The sequence below is a fragment of the Chenopodium album genome, chromosome 19 (assembly GCF_948465745.1).
Source record: "Chenopodium album chromosome 19, dcCheAlbu1.1, whole genome shotgun sequence".
Lineage (NCBI taxonomy): Eukaryota > Viridiplantae > Streptophyta > Magnoliopsida > Caryophyllales > Amaranthaceae > Chenopodium > Chenopodium album.
In genome coordinates, this window is record NC_137852.1 from 38,266,462 (window position 1) to 38,288,374 (window position 21,913).

A 21,913-nucleotide genomic window follows, 5' to 3' on the forward strand; every position below is an offset into this window, starting at 1 on the left:
TTTATTTTCACTTTATATGTGTGTGTTTTGAATTCTTTCTATACAATATAGGTGTTGTTAGAATATCGAGTTCACTGTTTGTCACTAAACTTCATATAAATTCCAACATTACCGAGATAGAAAATTTCAAACAGAGGTATGTAATTTTTCTATGTCAAAATTAAATAATAATATTCTTGTACAATTATAAAATGGCTTATGTAAATAATATGAATAAATTATCATTCAGTTTTGATGGTGGAGGAAAGACTTCTTCAGAAATGGTGGCACAAATAAGTAGTCATATCTCTCAAGGACAAGAAAGCGAGTTTTTGAACAAGTCAGAGAGGAAACTTATTGATGAGATACATGAAATACAAGAAGTAAGCAAATACTTCAATTACATGCTTATATATTATATATATCTAATCATATATCGCTTAAATAACTACGGTATTTAATTTTTTTTTTTAAATTTTCTCATAGGTTTGTAACTGTGTGACATTGGCTACAATTGACTCTATTGATCTCGAAAATGGTTGGTTCTACCTCGCATGTAAGAAGGACTATAAGAAAGTTCAGAGTTCGGTTATTAATGAACTTACAAAATTTTGGTGTGATAAGTGCAATAATCATGTAGAGCCTGTTCCAAGGTATAAACTACAAGTAAGAGTTGTTGATGAATCGGGAAGTGCTTCGTTTGTTATGTTTAATCGAGAGGTGGTGCAAGTTTTAGGAAAATCCGCTTTATACATAAGTGAAAGTCAATTAAAGGTATACATAATTCGTACATAATTATTACTATATTTCATATGAATATACGATAGATGTATATAACTTGATCTAATTTTTATCAAATAAAATTTCTGAAAAGTATGAATGAAACATGCATGCATTATCATAACTCTAATAATCTAATTTTTTTTCATGATACAGGATGGAGATAGTGATTCAATACCTAAAGATTTAGAAGAACTCTTGAAAAGAAAGTTTTTGTTTAAGGTTAAAATTACAAATTATAATCTTAAGCAAAATTCTCCTTTATTCACAGTGACTAAATTGTCTCATGATATGAACCTCATAAAACTATTCGAAGATGCAGACAATTCGAATAAGGTACTTATTAATTGCACAAAAACTTTATTCATTTACAATATATATATATATATATATATATACACACGAAGTATGTATTTACCATATTCTATTGACATAGTTTGTGGAGCATGAAGAAATAGATGTGACTTCAAAGTCTATCAATATTTGCAAATATCAATCCCGTGCTATTAAATATTTGTTTAAATCTTTATCTCTATTATTTTGTATTTTAATTTATTTCTTTAATGATTTTTTCTTGACAAATACTTTATTATTAACAATAATAAAATGGTCATTGCAACATTATATTACGTCAATTGTTTGTTTGTTCACGCTTTATATTATGTGTATGTTTTGTCAATTTTTAAAATTTTTTTAATAGACCGTGCATGGCACGGGTCCTAAACTAGTAACCATATATATGCATCTACTGCAATTTAGGTGAAAAAAATGCAAAAAAAATGCAAAAAAAAAAAAAAATAAAATAAAATAAAATAAAATAAAAATAAAATAAAAATGCAAAAAAAAAAAAAGGGAATTTTGTAAATAACCACCCCTCAATACACCGTATTTAGAAATAACCACTCATTTTTTTCAATATTAAAATAAACCACCCTTTTTTTTCAAAAGCATTAGCTTTCACCACCTCTTAACAAAAAGTTTCATATTAAATATAAAAACATCGAATTTTGTGCCAAAGCTTGCTCTGTTAGGTTTTGAGGGGAGATTTTCTCGATTTGAAGTCGGGATTTTAAAATAGTTACCAGAATGTCTCGTTTTGCGTGTTAACAATAACATCGGTTTGCGTGACACATTCTACATGAGACATTTTCGATAAATTTTTTAAAATTTTGACCTCAAATCGAACCCAGAGGACTAAAGTGCCCCCTAAAACACTACTAGATCAAATTTTGGCTCAATAATCGCCGTTTTTGTTTTAAAATATGGAATTTTGGTTAAGAGGTGGTGAAAGTTAATGCTTTTGCAAAAAAAGGGTGGTTTTTTATAATATTGAAAAAAAATGGGTGGTTATTTCAAAATAGGGTGTATTGAGGGGTGGTTATTTACAAAAAAATCCAAAAAAAAATTTTAGGCTTAATGGGCAGCGGTTTGGACTACCTAACCGCTCCCCATTATGCTTCACATTACACCAGCGAAATGCATATGGGAAGCGGTTTGGCACCAAAACCACTTCCCTTTCACTACAAATGGAAAGCGGTTGGAACCCCTTCCCATTTAAAAGGCCAATGGGAAGCCTCCCAAGCGCATGCGGTTCAAAACCGCTTCCCATTAGGGGGTTTGAACCGTTTTTCATTTACTTTTTTCTACTAGTGATCACACACATCCAAAAACAATAATTAATCAAGGTTGGATCAAACTAAAACAAGAGAGCGAGTTTTTTTTTGGGGTTGTACACGAACACACATGGCATGGTTGTTGCCCGCGCTGCCCGCCGGTGCTGTTGTTGGCGCTCGCTGGTGGCGGTGGATGGCCGGTGGCTGGCTGTGGTGGTGGTCGGCCACGTGTGTGTGGCGTGTGGGTGTGTGGCGTGGAGGTGAGAAAATAAAAGGGAGAAGGGAAAATTTAGGGGTTTGAGAGAGAGAAATACGAGGAGAGAGAAAGAGAGTTTATATTTGGGTATTCTCCACCTTGGGCAAAGTCTAATTTTCTCATAAGATGAGTATTTATACAATTTCTCAAACCCTCCTACTCTAAATTCTCTTTCTACCCTTAATGATTCATTCTCCTATTCCAATTGACATTTGACTTTCTTTAAAGTTCCATTGACTTTTAAACTTCCTTTTATAAATTAATTATGTCCCAAAGTTTCTGAATAATAAAATAAAATCTTTCTAGAACAATTAAATAAATAAAAATGAAATTTTAATTAAAATAAACCTTTTTAAATTATTAAAATACCAATAATTCAATTTGAATTATTTTAAGACTTCATAAAGTAATGTTTTAAATTGATGTGCGTATAAAAATTTGGGATATTACAATAATGATCCAACCCCCCCCCCCCCCTTTCAATCCTTTGATTATTCTAGGTTAATTTTCTCTCTCGTTGCTCGCTTAACAATGGGTGGAAGTAAATCGGACAACAAAGGTAACAAAACCCTTGAAACCCTTATTTACTACTAAATGATCTTGTTCCTACTTTTTATTTAATTAGGGGATCCTACGCGCGCGATGCTCGCGGTATAGGTAGTGTTTCATGTTGAGTAATTGCAGTTAGTCTTAATACCTTATGCATGTTTGCATATATTTTATTATAACTATTTGTACATATGCGATTAATATGTTGAATGTCATGTATCTTAGCAATGCTCAAAACTTTAGCAAATTACTCTAGAATTAGTGAAGGAGTTGTATAAAGTATTGAGTTCTATACATGGAAATGTTTGCTATATTTAAAGTACAGATTGAAATGGTTCAATTAGCAGGACATCACTTGTCTATATTTTTCTTGTATTCATATAAGATACCAATACACCTCACTTTAAGTTTTAATCGGTTAAAGTTATGATCGTAATAATTACAGTAAATGTCATTTAACAATGATTTCCTTGTAAATAATTTATTTTACAGAGTAAATTAATATTATAAGTCATTAATTTATTTTGTTAAAGTTACAAAAATAATGAAGTTATTTTCTTGAATCGGTAAAAAATGCAGTGGACAAAATGGACCAAGTAACCTCAAAAACTAAGGGTCTGTTCACATACGATTATTTTCAGTTCAGTACAGTTCAGCTCTAATAAGTTCAGTTCAGTTCATTCAGTTTAGCTCCTAATTTTCTTCTCTCATAAAATATTCATTTCAATTTAGTTTAGTTCTGCTCTAATAAGTTCAGTTCAGTTCACATATCTTAATGCTTTCGGAATCAACGAACATAGTGCGTCCTAAGTCGGTAGCAAGATTAGAAGGCTCCAAGAGCCCTGGATAAAGATTGAAATCTTAAACTAATCAAAACTCTCGTTCAATTCAGTTCAGCTCAGTTCACTCAATGAGAATAGACCCTAAGTTAAGTGGAGAAATAAGGTCCAAGGATTAATAACAGTAGATGTTGAGTGATTGACTGTGTGAAATTGTCAATCAAGTTCATTCCCAATTCAAATTTCTACCAAGCTAGTCTTCAGTTCAAATGAGTAAAAACTTGGGCAATTATTGCTTGGACCTTAAGAGTCACCAAACTAACTAAACTATCTCAATGGCATTAATACCGCAATCTCTTGAACTTTCTGGTTATTGTATTTGACCAACCTTTGTCTTAGCTTCTAGTTTTTTTTTTTTTTTTTTTTTTTTTTTTTTTTTTTGTTAGAACTACTCATATGATCTTTTGGATTTCACTTTCATGAACTTTTTTTAAATGAACCAATACCCTTGTAAACTTATATCAAAATCATGGACATCGGTTTTCTCTTACTGTCCGAAATATAACCGATTCACCAACCCACACTTGAGCCTGATTTCTCATATATCAATTTCAGTTTCAACACAGTTGCTTTTGCACTATATTGGACAAATGCTTGCTTCAATAGTTCCTTGTGCTTCATATAGGAAAGAATGTAAAATCAAAACCTCTCATAATCATACTTATGAAGGTTAGGTTTTAAAAAAAAAAATACTTATGAAGGATAGAATAATTAAAGCAATCCTAAATTGACTATACTGACAAGTGAGCAATTAAATTAACGATAAAACCCATGTTTTGAAATTGATCAATAATAACAAATTAGCAATAAAATAAATACATTGATTATTCATAAACTACTCATACAACATTAATGGGGTATAAAGGTAATTAAATATTTTCAGGGTTAAAAATGTCCTAACACTATTCATAAGAGTATTTTCCCACTTTTTATAAGGTAGGGAAGGTAGGGAAATCCGAGAGAACAAGAGGAAGGCGTTGAGGAACTTGATGAAGATGAGGATTTGTAATGTGTTTGAATGAGAAAGAGGTTCATAAGAAGGAGAAGGAGAAGAAGAAGAAGAAGAAGAAGAAGAAGAAGAAGAAGAGGTTCATCTTATTTTGTGAATGATTTCTTTTATTTGGCCACTACAGAAACCCATGACTGACTTTTTTCTCTCACGATGTTTTCCGGGTATCCTTTGAACTCGATGATGATGATGATGATGATGATGAGTTTATTTCGGAAAATAACAATAATATTAAAGTTCCTCGTAAAGTGAGTGTGATGTTTTGTTATATGGAATGTACTTCTCTGATTTCGGGTTGGTTTTCGGATTTCAAATATCTAATGCAATATGTGTTTTCTTTTATTAACCAGGAAACCAAAAGGTTAAAGACGCTTTCTGTGTGATGCTGATGATGTTGGGCACATTTTATTGTAATTGTTATATGCATTGCTAGTGGAAGTTATTTTGGAGGAGTCATGGAGTAATGTGTTTTTATAACAGGACCTGTTGAGGATATCTTAGAGGAGTTAGAACACTTAAATGATGAGGACGATGACATGGTTGATTCTATTATGGACGAAGACGAAGATGAAGATTTAGGTGATGATGCTGAGGGCCTGTTCACATCTACTGAACTGAACTGAATAAAGCTGAAATGAATATTTTATGAGAGAAGAAAATTAGGAGCTGAACTGAACAAAAGTAAACTATATTGAGCTTAAGTGAACATACCCTCAGATATATATGACTTCGCGTGATGCTAATGTAGGGCATTCTGGGCATTCTGATGAATACAGTGGATCTGAGGAGAAGGTCAAACATTCCTTATACGATGATGATGCTGGTGATAGTGTGTTTTCCTTGTTTTTGGTAATTATTATATGCTTATTTAGGAGTCATATCATGGAATAATGTGTTGTTGTAACAGGACATCATCAACAGTTAGAAGCAGAGAAGCCACAAGACTTAAATGACAAGGATGATGGGATGACTCATTCCACTTTAGACGAAGAAGAAGATTTAGTTGATTATATGCTGAGATGTATATGACTGATGGGGATAATCGTATCATACAGATCGATAAACCCGAAAGAATGTAAGTTACTATATTTTATTTATTCGTTTGTATATTTTAATTTTGAATTTTTGAAATTTGAAAATGAAATCTTGAATTATTTTTGGTAGAAAATAACCTTTGATAAAATCAATATTTTTAAATAATTTGACATTAAATGCATGGTAAAAATCAATTAGTAACTATCTATTACCTTTTTTACCATTAGTTTTTCGGAATTTACTTTATATTTCAATGATATGTTCTCTTATAATTTAATTGATGTTCTTTACATTTATAAGCTATGTTTTTTTCGCTTAAATCTGGGTGTACTAACCAACTATCAACTATGTCGCTCATTGTGATGCCAGTCCCGACGTGAAGGGACAATTAGTAGACGGAATAGGATGATTTGCAAAACGTTAGGAATGCAACTTTAAAACAACTGGCATAATTTGTTCTTATAAGTTGAGTCTCGTTTTACTGGAATCATACATATATTTTACGTTATTTGTTATTGTATGAATTATTTTAATATAATTTGTTTCATGTTAATATAATTTGTTTCATGTTGATTGAATCAATTTGATAAATCAAAGAATGTAAATAACAAATCAATCCCTTAAATCAAGGTGGGATTGGTTTTGATTTTTTTTTTTTTTGGCTCATGTACTTTAATTTGTATGCAATGTTCTTTCTGCCTCTTTAATACCTTTGTATTATTACCGGGTCACCGGATGTACCATGCTCATGGTACACCTGAGTGTATGGTGAAACTTTCACACAAAGTTGCCATCACTGTCAAGCCGATCCTAAGGAAGCACAGGTTTAGCGACGTTTATGTTATATATCCTCAAATACTGGACAATAACATGGTCACGCAGTGGATCCTCAACTATGTTTGGGTTTAGGTGCTTTAATGAGTTTGACATTAACAATATTTTTAGTAGCTGGAGGATAGACTTGTCTCACTGGTAGGGGTGTAAATGAGCTGATACGTTCGTGAACTACTCGCGAACAAGCTTGGTCAAAGCTCGATGAAAACTCGTTTGTTATGCTAACAAACAAGCTTGAACAAAAGTCTTAAGCTCGTCAAATAGAAGAACAAAGCTCGAACATCATATTAAACTTGATAGTGTTCTTGAACAATTCGTTTAAGTTCATATATAAGTTTTTTCACGTCTAAATAAAACTCGGTCAATTTATATATCATTCTTTGACTCATATAAATTTGATTAAATAAAACTATTATCTTTTTCTATAGATGGATGAAAACATCTTATATAAAATTAAATGGATGCGTTAATTAAAACTTGAAAAAAATTAATTTTTATGATAAATTTAGGCTCGTTTATTTAATCAAGCAACGACTTAAACCTGTTTAAGCTCGAATTTATACTCGAAATGCAAACGAGTGTATTCGTGAACAAAGTCCAAACAAGCCAAATTCTTAACGAGCCAAGCTTGAACAAAATTTTTAAAAGCTTGTTCAAGCTCGAAATTGTTCGAACACGGAGAATTTTTATCAAGCTTAGCTCGAACAGATTGAAACTCGACTCGGATCGTTTGCAGCCCTACTCACTGGTGTGAACATCTCTCAGTAGTGACTTTGTCGGTACATTATCGATTTATCTGGCGTTTTTGGAAGTCATTAAATTCACCATCTGACCCTGCTATTAAGCACCTATTGTGATGTCTTCTGAGCCTAATAAATTTTGTTTTGATGAAAAACTCCATAACTAGTTGAAGCTGAATGCTGATGAGCTTCTTTTATATTATGATTTCTTACCATAAGTGGTGGAGCAGTTACTAGAAAAAAAAAATGGAATGATTCTTACTATCAATTTGTCCAAAAAAAAAAAAAAAAAATATCACTTGGGATAAAGTTGGCTTGTTGAGAAGCTTTATACTTTTGATTAAGCAAACTATAGGTGGATTAGTCTTCTAGCACTACAATTTCAAGACTGTGTCAATTAATTTTGTTAAAATTAAGGATTGTGAATTCCTAATTTATTAGGTCAACCACATCATTTAGACAAGTCATGCATGGTATTGGTACTGGTTAATAGCATTAGCAATTTACTAATTTCAGAATTTGCCCAGTTGCTTACGATATTGTGTTGTCTATTTGTCCTCTACAGTCTTTTTACCGAGTTATGAGTTAGCCATTTTAATTCGGTTTTAGGGCCTGTTCTCATTGACTGAACTCAGCTGAATTGAATTGAACTGAACTGAAATGAATTTTTCATAAGAGAAGAAAATTAGGAGCTGAACTGAACTGAACTGAACTGAAATGAATATTTCATAAGAGAAGAAAATTAGGAGCTGAACTGAACTGAACTGAACTGAAATGAATATTTCATAAGAGAAGAAAATTAGGAGCTGAACTGAAATGAACTATTGTCTGATTTGTATGCTTCAATGCGATCATGATTGTATTGGTATTACAAAGGGTTTTAAGGACAAACTTGCATAGGAAAATAGAATAGAATGAACAATGATGGAAAGTACTACTGTCTTTGCTATCATTATGTACAAATGAAAGTATGATGTAGAAGTAGGAACAAAGAATGGTGTAATAACATCAGAAGCAAGAAAATATTGGTTCCTACTGCCTTCTGCACAGACGCATAGGCCAAATTGAACCGTGATCAGTCAGCAAGAAACATTGTTTTAATCTTAACCCAATCTTCCTCTACTCTTTCCAGCATTCTGTTGGCCTCAGTTCTCCTCTTTTGCCAAGCTCCTTCCTTGTTTTTCATCTCCTCGAGTTTCTGGCTTTTCTGTCCCATTCTCGATATCAGCTCTTCTGCATCAGCTGAATTGTCAGCTTGGGCTTTCTCCAAGTCCATAATGATACTTTCAACTTCTTCAAGTTGCTTCACCAACTCCTCTTTTGCATTTCTTGCAGTTTGTAACTCGCCTTGAAGTGTCTCTAGCTCACGAGCTTGAGCAGCATCCCTCTTAAGTTCAGCCATAATCTCCGCCTTTCTAGTAGAGAAACTAGTGTATTGGATCAAATCCTGGGAGGCTGAAGCATGTTCATTCTGCATCACCTTAAGTTGCCCTTGTAAATTGATTAATTCACCAGGGAATCTGCCTTGAGATTTTGCATCAGCAATAAGCAACTTCACAACCTTTTCCAGCTTTTCGCCTCTTTGTGAAGTCAGGATGGTATGGAAATCCAGATCTTTTAGCTCTTTGATGGTTTTCTTAGCCAATTCAACTTCCACTTGATGAATGCGTCCTGCACCTTTGGTGTCATCAAGTTCATCTTCCAAGCCAGAATACTGTGTTCAGGAAATCGAACATGATCAGTTTCATTCAAAACATGATTACAAAATTAGCAGAGAAAATTAGCCCAATTGAACCACCCCTCATTTCAATAATGATATCACATTTGGGATACTCTATCAGATTATAGAGTAAAAACTAGTTAGATAATATTTGGAATTGAGAAATTTACAGAAATAATGATGTTTTCCTACCGTTTATAAAAACTGTATATTTCATTGACACAGAAGAAGAAAAACTCACCATAGATTTATGATCTCCCATATCACTCGACATGGAAGAAACATTGCTTTGCCTACTGTCCTCCATAAATTCAGAAGAACAATCATCAGCCACTCCCGAAAACTGATAATCGATCTCAACAATATCGACAATCCACAGGATCATGTTATCAGTGACAGCCCAATTTCCGGGTTCATCATGAGTTACAGAATTCCTCCAAGGAGGTACCCTTGGATTAGCCCTTAGATAACTCCCTTTATGACTTTTAAGTCTGATATAAGGCCCTTCTTTAATAGGCTCCCACTCTATATTGGGACCCTGGGTGATTGTCTGTAACACCTTTTTTCCTGTCATTCCCAGCAGAAATGGATCGTCAGACGCGGTTATGTACCTGTAACTCCAGCCACTTCTGATGCGGATCACATTTTCCTTCCCTTCAACAATCTCATAAACCCAACGGGCTCTGCTCGAGGACTTATCACGGCTTTGCCTGACTCGTTCCTCGTCTTCATCGGCTACCAAGTACTTGCTGTGGTGGCTGCATTTTAGCCGGAACACCTTTGCCCTCTGTAACAGATCCATTTTTCATGAAAGATGTGTTCTATTGTTCATTACTTTGAGCTATGATTTGGAGAAGGGGGGAAGGAAACATCAGAAAGATTTGGTCAGACTGACTTTGTCAAATTTAACAATTTGTCAGCAAACATTACAACAATTATTAACGCGTGAATATATAATGTGTTCAGATTATGGAGTACCACACACGTTTTTGTTGAATAAAAAAGGTACTTTTCTTTCAAAACCTTAAGACTTTTTCTTCCCTTTTTATAGACTTTTTCTTGGTTTAGTGGATCTTATTCTTAATAAGCAAGATTAAACATTTTATCTAATGTACGCGTTTAATTAGCTGTACAGTTTAATGAGACAGTTGTAATAATTAAACATAATAATTGTAAGCTGACAGGATTAAACAATTAATTTCTATAAATATATAAAGTTACATTAGGATCAATTGGAGTTATTCTCTGGCTTCAGATTTGCAGATTAGAATTTGATAAGGATTGTTTGTGTCGTACTAAACTGTACTTAGCACGTATTTTAACTATGGATTATGGAAGATTAAAAAAACGGTAATACTTTTTTTTTTTTTTTTTTTTTTTAATTTTCATGTAGAAAATGTGAATGTAGATTGATGTCAAAATGTATGGTATAATCAAATGTAATGTTTTCAAACAGCTGCATAATTATCTATGAATATAGCTAGGCTGACTGATGCACAAGTTACATGTTATCAGACATCAGGAAACGAATTTTTAACTTTTGTCCAATCTTTCTCAACTCTTTCCAGCAATCTCTCAGCCTCAATTTTCCTCACTCGCCATATTTTCTCATTGCTTTCCATTTCCTTAAGCCCCTCGCTCTTCTGCTCTATTCTTGATATTAGCTCTTCGACTTCTACCATACTGTCAGACCGTGCTTTCTCAACTTTTTTGATGGCATTTTCAGTCTCCTCAAGTTGCTTTAACAATGCTTCTCTTTTGCCTATTGCAAATACAATTGTGTTGTTGACATTGACCTCCAAATCCTGTAGCTCGCGAGCCTTAGCTGCATCCTTTTTTAGCTCATCTCTGATCTCTAATCTTTTTGTAGAAAATGTTGAATGCTCGACCAATACTTGAGAGGCCGATTCATGGTCATTCTTCATGGACTTGAGTTGCTCTTGAATGTTGACAATTTTACTAGGGATTTTACCTCGGCCTATGGATTTTGCATCAGCAATGAGCACATCAACCGCCTTTTCAAGCTTCTTGTCCTGTCCCAAAGACAAGATGGTACAAAATTCTGCATTCTTCAGTTGCTGAAAGGTTTTCTTAGCCCTCTTAACTTCCAGTGCCTGAACACCTTCAGAGGCAGATTGGGCAGAATACTCGGACACAATGCTTGATTTTGCACCATTTGTTGAGCTGACTTTGGCAGAATCCTGAGACGAACATAAACCCAAAAACATAGCAGTGTAAGACCTGTTAGTAGTCTCCAATTGAACCATCCCGGAAACTTAAGATCCACATTCAAGTAACAACAATACTAAAAAGGAGCTGATGAAGAAATCATTTTCATTTATGATCCCTCTAAAAATTAACATTAAGTTCATCATCAATGAAATTTAGCTTTTTGTTAAGAGTTAACTTTTTAAAATAATCAAGTTTGGTCATTATTTAATCGGCTTCAATATCACCTAACACGGAGTATTACAAGCTCTGAAGTCTGAACAAAATGCAAGCTGTACTAGTTGTGTAACTAATAATATAAGCTAAGTCCTAACGCGCTACAAGAGCTTACCTGAAATGATGAGCAGAAAATTGAAGGAATAAAAAGGAGAAATACCTCTGAAGAGGAACTCACATCTGTAACAGCAGTTCCATCTTGATCAAAGCTATTCATAGGTGAAAAATAAGCAGGACTTGAGACTTCCTGACGCGCTACATTGCTGGAAATTGAAGCAGTATCAATCCCCTTAACCTCTTCTGTTGTTGAACAATCACCGTTTTCTATCCTTGATGATTGATAATCAATCTCGACTATATCAACAATCCAAAGTGTCATGTTCTCAGTGCCTGTCCAATGACCAGGCTCATCATGGGTGACCGAATTCCTCCAAGGGGGAGGACCTCGGTTAGCCCTTAAGAAACTTCCTGTATGACTTTTAAGTTTAATGTAAGAGCCTTCTTTGATAGGTTCCCACTCTATAGCCGGACCCTGAGTGATCGTCTGTACAACCTTTTTCCCTGTCATTCCTAACAGAAATGGATCTTCAGTGGCGGCTAAGTACCTCCAGCTGCAACAGCTTCTGAGACGGATGAGTTTAGGCTTCCCCACAACAGGCTCGTAGGTCCAACGAGCATTGTTGGAGGATTTATCACGACTTTGCTTGATGGTTTCCTCGTCTTTGTGAGCTATCAGGTACTTGCTTTGGCCACTGCGCTTTAGCCGGAACACTTTTGCTCTCTGGAAGAATTCCATTTTCTGTAAGGATGGGGTGGCTTAAGTTTGGGCTTTGATTAGAAGAGAAGGGAAGTAAAGCATTGGAAATGATCTGGTCAATTTGACTTTATGGTCTTTGTCAACGGCCATCATAAGGTACCTGTTACTGAGGGAAAAAAATTACAGGAAAGAAACAAACATTGAGTTTTGTTAATCTATTAGCAGCTACAAGTGGGTGATATTGTAACATATGTTTTTTCTTTCGGGTTGTTGGAGGTAAAATAAGTGATGATGTAGACGAGGTGTGATCCCATATCCTGTTACGGTTACTATGCTAAATATAGGTTCAATTACAGGTTTTTGTTTACGATTGGGATGTCCTTAATCACATAGCTATAGCTAACAAGTTGCAAGTAGTGATCATAAACCGTTAACGGCTTAATGAAATGTTATATGGTAGTTGCAATAATTTGAATATGTGAATATGGCATTATGTTTAATCACTTTGATATAATTATAGATGTGAAAGTTTAATTCAAGTTGACACAATACCACAACTTCTCTGAGTTATGAGTTTCAAAAGTCATATACAGTATAAAACATTAATCAGATTTTAATAAGTAAGCTTAGAGCCTCTTAATGCTGAAATCTAGATAAAGTTGTATTACAATATTTTCAAATTGTAATTAATTTAATCATTAAAGCAAGAAAGTGCCAAATGAATCCTCTAAATTAAGTTAACATCTTTAAACAAGCTCTTAATCTTAACCCATTCTTTCTCAACTCTTTCTAATTTTCTTTCAGCTTCAAGTTTCCTTGCTTGCCATGATTCCTCCTTTGCCTCCATCTCCTCTAGTCTCTCATTTTTCTTCGCTATTCGTGATCTGAGCACTTCCACAGCCTTGATGCTGCTTTCTGTTTCTTCTAATTCCATCAACAACTCCTCTTTGTTAGCCCTTGCATTCACATACTCGTCGCTAAACCATTTGTCAAGAGTGGCCTCTAACACACAAGCCTTGGCCACATCCTTATCAACCTCAGCTTTGATCTCCAATATTTTACTGTCAAATGTAGCATACTCAACTAAATCCTGAGTGGCCAAGTCATGGTCATTTTTCATGGCCTCAAGTTGTTCTTGTAGAGTTTTTTGACGCGATGTTCTTATTTCAGCAGCAAGCATACTTACCGCCTTCTCTAGCTCTTTGTATAATCCTAAAGACAAGATTCCATGATAATCCATGTCCATCAATTCTTTGAGAGATTGCTTAGCCATATGAACTTCTGATCTGAGAGCGCGTCCTGTATCTGATGTTGTTCGTTCTGTTACAGCATAAACTTTATCGTCTAGGCCATCTAACATAGACCTTAAGTTGCTGAAGGAGACCGAATGCTGGGTTTAGAAAAACATAACATAAACCCGAACCCCAAAACCCAAAAAAGGCCAAAAAACATATTAGTACTCTAAATTTGTATAAGCATTGATCCAAATCAGAAAACATGAAGTCCAGCCCTCAAATGCAGACATTAATGTGGTAAAATAAAGTTCAGATTATATAATTTTTAGGCCTTTTTTGCTTAACTAGATCAAATTTCATATAAGCTGGTAGCATTTTAGCTAGATTAGATGTTTCTGATCTAATAATGAAGCTATTATAATTTCAAAGAAATGAAAGGTAAAATAGCAGAACAAAACATTGAAGGAAAAATCAGAGTTTTGGCCTTTAAACATACCTCTAATGAGGAGGCCGAATTTGTAGAAGGGACCTCATCCTCAACTGACAAAGTAGAGCAGCTTGAAAAGGATTTATGATCCACTGCATTACTTAACCGAGAAGGAATAGCATTTACCTTAACATCCTTAAAGGATTTTGACTCACCATTAGTTGACTTATGATCGATTTCGATAATATCAACAATCCACAGGATCATGCTCTCAGAGGCTGTCCAATGACCAGGCAGATCATGTGTAATGGTGTTCCTCCAAGGGGGAAGTCCTTTGTTTGACCTTAAGAAAGTTCCTGTATGACTTCTAAGTTTGATGTAAGGCCCTTCTTTGATTGGCTCCCATTCGACTGTGGAACCAAGCCAAGGTCTCTGTGCAACTCGCTTTCCTGTCATTCCTAGCAGGAAAGGTTCTTCAGACGCGGCTAAGTATTTCCAGCTGTTACAGCTCCTGATGCGGATGACATTAGTCTTTCCCTCAACAAGCTCGAATGACCAGCGTGTGTATGTTGAGGAGCTGTCGCGGGTTTGCTTGACTGTATCTTCATCTTGATCGGCTATCAGGTACTTGCTCTGGTTGCTGGCTTTTAGCCGGAAGACCTTTGCTCTTTGGAAGAACTCCATTTTTTCGGAGAGGTGTGTAAGGGGTTAAGGAAAAGGTCTTTTGTGTTGATCATGGCTTTTAGACTTAGTTTAGAAGGAAAAGGGAGGAAAATTATGGGAAAGTTCTAATCATGAAAACGACCGTGGTGCTTAATTTGGTTGATCATATTGTCAAAATTGAGGACTCTTTCTGCAATAATTAATTATTCTAGATTATTTCTGTGCTGCATCAGATTGCACATGTTTTTGTGGAAAACCGAACTTTGTCAAAAGGTGATTAGGTGAAACTTTCCAATTTGGTCATTGGATGCCGAGCAGCTTAGCTGGTTAAAGTCTGATAGGTAGGACCCAAGACCTGAGATCAAATTCTATAGACATCATCGACTATTGTGGTTACCTATGCACCAAAGGTAGAATTACAGACTTACAATAGACAACGAATGGTAACTTTGTTGTACTAAAATTTTCAAGCATGTCTAGGTTGTCCTAGCAACAATGTATAAATTAATTTTTTGGAACAAGCATGATTACGACTTCTCTTAATTGTACGGAATATGAATTTTATAAGCCTTAATACAATATTATAACTGTTGGATGTTGCTAATTATGTAAGTAATGCTGTATTTCATGAAGATAAAGATACTGATGGCATAATATCCTCCTAGGATCATGCCCCTGATATTATGGCTGTATTCTTCGCAATCATGATCTCTTTTATAAAATAGACAAATTGATGAGGTAGGAAAATGTATGTTACTGACTATTATTATATCTTAGTACAAAAATTTATAATACATGGTTTGACAAAATTGCATTTATAATGATATCACTTTAATCATTCACATAATTTGGCACTAAATGAAAGGCACAATCAAACATCTTGGAGCAAACTCTTCATTTTTTCCCATTCTTCCTCTATACTCTCCAACTTATTTTCGGCCTCAACTTTCTTCGCTTGCCATGATTTCTCATTCTTTTCCATCTCCCTAAGACTTTGACTCTTTTCCCCTATTCTTGAAATGAGTTCTTCAATATCAACCGCGTTATCAGCCTGAGTTTTTTCTGCAGCCTTGATTCGACTGTCAACTTCCTCGAGTTGCTTCAGTATGCTTTCCCTCTTGGCTCTTGCTGTCGCGAGCATTTTGCTAAACCCATCTTCTATGGTCTCCAACTCGTGAGCCTTAGCAGCATCTTTCTTAAGTTCGGCCTTGACCTCTAATCTCATACTGCAGAACTTTGTGTACTCATTCAATTCTTGGCAGGCTAATTCACGGTCATTTCTCATAGACTTGAGCTTATCTCTGAGGTTGGTGAGGTCCTTAAGGATGGTTTGATCGCGGTATGACACTTTAGCATCAGCAATAAGGATACTGATGGACTTATCCATTTTCTTGTCTCTCCCTGAAGATAACACAGTTTCAAAATCCATGTTGTTCAACTCTTTAAGAGTTTGTTTTGCCATCTTAACTTCTAGTTGATGAGGGTGGTGATTAGAGGCATATTCTATTGAATTCTCTGAATCGGCATCTGTTTTTGTATCATCTTCTTCTTCTTCCGTGCCATCAAGTAAGTCTTGTAGGCCATCTAACATGGATTTGAGCTTGTTAAAAGAACCGGAATGCTGTACACAACACCAACATAAGAAATGACAGGATAAGTTGTTCGTTGTGTGATTTGAATTGAGACAGAGTAGTAGTAATGCTTAGTAAGACTAGTAACAAGAAAAGTGTTATAAGTACCTTGGACTCATTGCGTATGTTTTGGACATGGGGCGATACTCGGGTGGGTGTATGTGTATCTGATGCTGTAGGACTTGCCCTTGGACTAGGAGTTGCAGAAACCTGCTAGCATATGAAAAAATTAATCTCAATAATCAATTTTCAAAACTTTAGGTTATTACATATTTACATTAGCAGGAAAGGCAAAAATAATAAGGTGGTTTATGAGTTATGATAGTGAATCAGTGGTACAATATTGATGCAGCCTTGCAGGGGAGTAAAAAATGCTTAGTGGCTTGAGCCAGTTTCATCAATTAATTAGATTTAGCGTTTTTAATGACACGTTCAGATCTTGTTATTGTTTAAGGGATAGTAATTACGGACCCTACAAAAATCGAGCCCTTCATCATCAACTCAACCCAAATTTATCGACTAACACTTAGCAGTAAAGGATAAGGTAAATCTCCACCCGCAAGAACCTCTACCGGAAGAATTAAAACATGTGTTGTTAAGGGCGCAAGGTAGAGCATCTACCACTAGATCAAGCTCTCGTGTTTATTTAACGGTCATTTGTTATTTGCTACCTTGAAAGATAAAAACTCTTCTAACATCCAAAATAATGACATAAACAAGTTAAATCTGAAACTAGTAGCAACTATTATGTCACATTATTATCCAAATTTGGTTTACATCATGTTCTTTTCGTACTTTAATTAGTAGCGTCCCACTTAGAGGTGTCAATTCGGATAACCGGATGGAGTTTGGGTCGGGTCTGTTCGGGTCGGATCTGTTCGGGTCGGATATGTTCGGATCAAAATTATTCTTTTAACTCGGATCGGGTCAAATTCGGGTCGGGTCAAATTCGGGTCATGGTCTATCGAGTCCGGGTCGGATATGGGTCGGGTCAACTCCAGATCGGTTCACTTTCAGTTCGGATAAATTTGGATCGGGTTTAAAACGGGTTTAACCGGATAACTTCGGGTCGGATGAATTTGGGTCGGGTTGATTACGGTTTGGATGATTTCGGTTCGGTCAAGTTCGGTTTGATTAAGATAAGGTTGATCCGTTGATTCATTAAATGGTCTGTTTCAATTCATTTCCTTTTTGTGTTTGGCTGGATTTTGGTCGAGCTGACCAAATTCATATCCAAATAAGGTTATTTTTAATCTACAGATATTATTGAGTTTTTACCTTATTATTGGTTCAATATGATTATTAATTACGAAGCACGAAGTTTTAGTTTTCTCATTTGATCAAGTTATGTATAATTTTTATCTTAAAGGAAAATTGAGATTGAATAATTATCGATAACTTATCATACCTATATAAGTGAGACCGAGCTAGTGATATATTAACGAGTAATAGTTACATATGGTGATATATACAAAAAAGAATATCAATTTTTTAAGGTTATTACAAGGTTACAACTCTTCATCAATTGTACAATCTTACGAGGGTATGAGTACTGTACTATTAGTTTAGTTTATCACTAGTTCAATTTGTATAAGATATTTGTTAGAGTTGTTAGAATTACTATATTACTAATTCAATTTTTATATTAAAAACTTGACATTATACATATTGATAGTTAATTGTTACTATGTACATTCTTTTTATTTGAGCATAAATTATTGCATATGTATGTAGTGTGTATATAACCGTACGATGTATAATGCCTATAATTCTAGGACAATGCATAGTTGTAGAGGAAGTAGTAATGAAAGAATGTTATGTATTTGTAAATACATAACAATGATTAAAATGTTCTAAAAACACATGGTAGAGAGAGAAAAAGGGAGAGAGCTAGGAAGAGAGAGCTCTTTATATGAACCCCACCTACTTTTTGGTCAGGTTGTCTCACGTGATGGGTTTGTAGTAAACTTAAAACTTCAGACTATTTTTTTTGTAGTAAAAAAAGTTAACTTATTAATAATTAGTAAATATATTTTATAAGAACTTGAATAAAAAGGTCAATAATCAATTATGGTCGGGTTAAATTCGGATCGGGTAAAAATCAAATCGAGTTAAGATCGGGTCGGGTTAATATCAGTTCGGGTCAAAAAAGATCGGATCTGATCGGTTATTTGTCGGGTCAATTTCGGATCGGGTTGAGCTCAGGTCGGGTCAAATCGGTTCGGGTTGAGTTCAGGTCGGGTCAAATCGGATTCGGGTTGAGTTCAGGTCGGATCAAATCGGTACCGGGTTAAGTTCAGATCGGGTCAAGTTCGGATTCGGGTTGAGTTCAGTTCGGTTACAGTTCGAGTTTGGGTCTTGAATTTCTCGGATCAAATCGGATCGGTTACAATTCTAAACGGATAATTTTTTTCGGGTCGGTTCGGGTTTGACACCTCTAGTCCCACTCACCAACCACTGTTAGTTACATGCACTTAATGAAAACATAATTTGACCAAGTCACCCAATTGTCAATTCATTAAAATATCCCATTAAGAATAATTCATCATGAGATATTTTCAATTGAAAACAATTAGGGACAATAATAAGCAAGTGAGCCCCACATACAATTAGTTGCTTTTATTTTATGTTTTGATCTATTCCTTATTTTAAGTTTGACAAGTTCTAATTTAATTAATACGAAGTACTTTGTAATCTAATTCCTTGATCGTTAAATAATTTTCTTGTTTAAATGGTGATAGTCTTGTAACATAAGTTAAAATAGGAAAAAATTTAAAGACGAGAAATAATAATTAGGTGTGAGTAATATGAGTATGATTAAAGACCATAATAACTAGAGCTTAATTAGTCCACTATATCTTATGCTTTGGTTATCTACACCTAATTTTGCTCCCTCCCTTGGCATTTTCTTCCACATTATTCTGAACTACCTTTCAGACCAAACGTACTAGTTTCTTCTTGCCAGAAAGACTAAATTTTCAATCTTCTTACCTAACAGTGCGTCTTGTGTGCGGCTGGCCACACCGTGTGACCACTTATAAAAGAATAAAGTAATCCCTATAACACTGACCCGGTAACCCCAGTAATACCAACTAAGTAACCCCTAAGTAACCTCTATAACACTGGCACGGTAACCCTTATAAAACTGAACGAGTAACCTCTATAACACTAACAAAGTACCCTCAAGATGGATGGTCATAGTGTCATACCGTGCCAGCCACATACTAGACTTTGTGCTTTACCAGTTATAATAATCCCTTGTTAATCTCCTTATTCCATAGTAAAGATTATGCTTAGTAATTTCAGTATTGTTTGGAAGTCCAAATTGATTATCTAAATACAATGTCATAGAGCTAAATTAATTCCCTTTAATTGTGTCACACTCAAATTATATGCAAAGTCAACATTTTCTGTAATATTGTATGTAATTAACTTTACTAATTAGAGGTAATGCACACATGATTTTCCATTGAAAATGAAAGTTATTATAATAAAATGACAAATTAATTGGACCCACTTACCTCAGAATTAGAACGAACAGATCTAGCAGACTTAGGTGTAGAACTTGCCATAGGAGATCCAACCTCATAACAATCATCATTATTAACCTTTTCCTCCATTATCATAGTTGTTGAAGCATAAGAAGAATTCCTTGACAAAGAGCCATGATCCTCTACATTGCACCCTACTAAATCTTCAACTACACCCTTTTTATCTTCACCCTCATCCATTGATTTATAGTCAACCTCAACAACATCAACGGTCCAAAAAACCCAATCTTGTGTAGCACTTCTAGAAGGAACATCATGTGTAACGGAATTATTCCATGGAGGTACCCCTCCGTTACCTCTAAGGAAGTTTCCGTTGCGAGTTTTTAGCTTCACAACGGAACCTTCCTTAATAGGCTCCCACTCGACGGTTGAGTCGAGTCGGAGCCTAGGGGATGATTGTAGGACACGCTTACCAGTCCATCCGAGGAGGAACGGCTCCTCGGATGCGGATAAGTATTTCCAACTATAACAATTTTTTAGACGTATTACATTTGGTTTTCCTTCGATTGGCTCTACCGTCCAACGCGCGTTCTTTGATGAGCCGCTACGGGTTTGCTTGACGGCCTCCTCGTCTTCGGAGGCCGTCAAGTACTTGTTGTGTGGGCTACGGAGACGAACCACTTTGGCTTTCTTGAAGAATTCCATTGTGTTTTTTTGGTTGTTTACTTGGTGTTGTTGAAGGGGATGTGAGGGTAGAATTGAAAATAATGGAAGGTTGATTTTTATATGAATTAATTTTCCCCCCTATTTTTTAGGTGGGGTGAGGTCCTTTTATTTGTGGGTTGGAAGGAACGGAGGAAAGAAGTGTTTATTGTCAAAAGGGTAATTTAGTCAATGTATATTTACTCGGTTTCTTGAAATGATAAAAAAAAAAAGATCTTGAAATGAAACAAATTTTAGTCGACAAGAGAGAAGTTGCAAGTTGATATGCCATGCCATGCCATGCCATGCCATGCCTTACCTCCTAAGTATTTGACATATGATCATGTTAACATATGATTTTATTTTGTGTTATATTTAGTTAAAATTTATTTATTTACATTACATTGACTTGATTAAACATGTCTAATTTACAACCATTTAATTTAGGAAAAATTGTCAAAAAATAATACAAATTTTGAATAGTTCATTAAAAACAAGTCAAACTTTTACTTTTTCCTCAATGATATAAACTATAAGGGTATTCGCTATAAACAAGTTATGACCAGATAGTGACTTGATTAATAGCTATATGGGACACGTGTCATTGTTTTATTGGATTAATAATTTAAATTGATTTTTTTTATTTATTTAATTATTTTATTTTCTAAAATATTTAAATTTTATTATTATTATTAAAAAAAAAAACCCTCCCCACTAGCTACCCTTTCCCCCGTCCGACCCTCCGCCCTGACAGCACCCCAATCTGTCCCCCCTCGACGACAACTCTATTTCCGGCATCCCCACCTGTCCTACTCCCTTCCCCGACTCCCACCCACCACAAAAACCCGTGAAACCTCCCTCCCTAACATGCAATTGGAGGTGGGGAGCGGGATTTCGTAGGTTTTCTTAGGTAGTGAGGGGGATTTCGTTAATTGTGGTTTAGGGGAAGGGGATTCGGTGATGGTGGTTTGGGGGAGGGGGAGGAGGAGGGAGAGGGGGAGAGCGACGTGTAGGAGATTATAGGTACTAAATGCGGAAATAACATGAATCATATTCATATAGAACCAAACCAAGGATCTCATGCATAACACATAAAGAAGTAAGAATTATACCTTTGAAGCGTGATTCCACGATGATCGACCAAGAACAATAGGGAGATAAAGAACCTCAAACGTGATTCCTCTACTTGGTCCACAGGCACGAATTAA

The 21,913-nt window shown here is 35.1% G+C and overlaps 3 protein-coding genes across 3 annotated transcripts; all 3 read right to left on the reverse strand.

Moving 5' to 3' along the window:
• Positions 1–8,447: 8,447 nt before the first annotated feature.
• Positions 8,448–10,287, reverse strand: LOC145595437 (uncharacterized). The gene is made up of 2 exons (XM_081651851.1): positions 9,596–10,287; positions 8,448–9,348 (listed from the first exon to the last, which is right to left on the reverse strand). Exons 1-2 carry the CDS (start codon positions 10,154–10,156, stop codon positions 8,710–8,712), a joined length of 1,200 nt encoding a protein of 399 aa, XP_081507977.1. The 5' UTR covers positions 10,157–10,287; the 3' UTR covers positions 8,448–8,709.
• Positions 10,288–13,167: 2,880 nt separating this feature from the next.
• LOC145595929 (uncharacterized) lies at positions 13,168–14,902 on the reverse strand. Its single transcript, XM_081652360.1, has 2 exons — positions 14,288–14,902; positions 13,168–13,946 (listed from the first exon to the last, which is right to left on the reverse strand). Exons 1-2 carry the CDS (start codon positions 14,900–14,902, stop codon positions 13,284–13,286), a joined length of 1,278 nt encoding a protein of 425 aa, XP_081508486.1. The 3' UTR covers positions 13,168–13,283.
• A 713-nt stretch (positions 14,903–15,615) lies between these two features.
• LOC145595438 (uncharacterized) lies at positions 15,616–20,708 on the reverse strand. Its single transcript, XM_081651852.1, has 3 exons — positions 20,034–20,708; positions 16,621–16,722; positions 15,616–16,502 (listed from the first exon to the last, which is right to left on the reverse strand). The coding sequence occupies exons 1-3, from the start codon at positions 20,706–20,708 to the stop codon at positions 15,753–15,755; spliced, it is 1,527 nt and encodes a 508-aa protein (XP_081507978.1). The 3' UTR covers positions 15,616–15,752.
• Between the last annotated feature and the right edge of the window lie 1,205 nt (positions 20,709–21,913).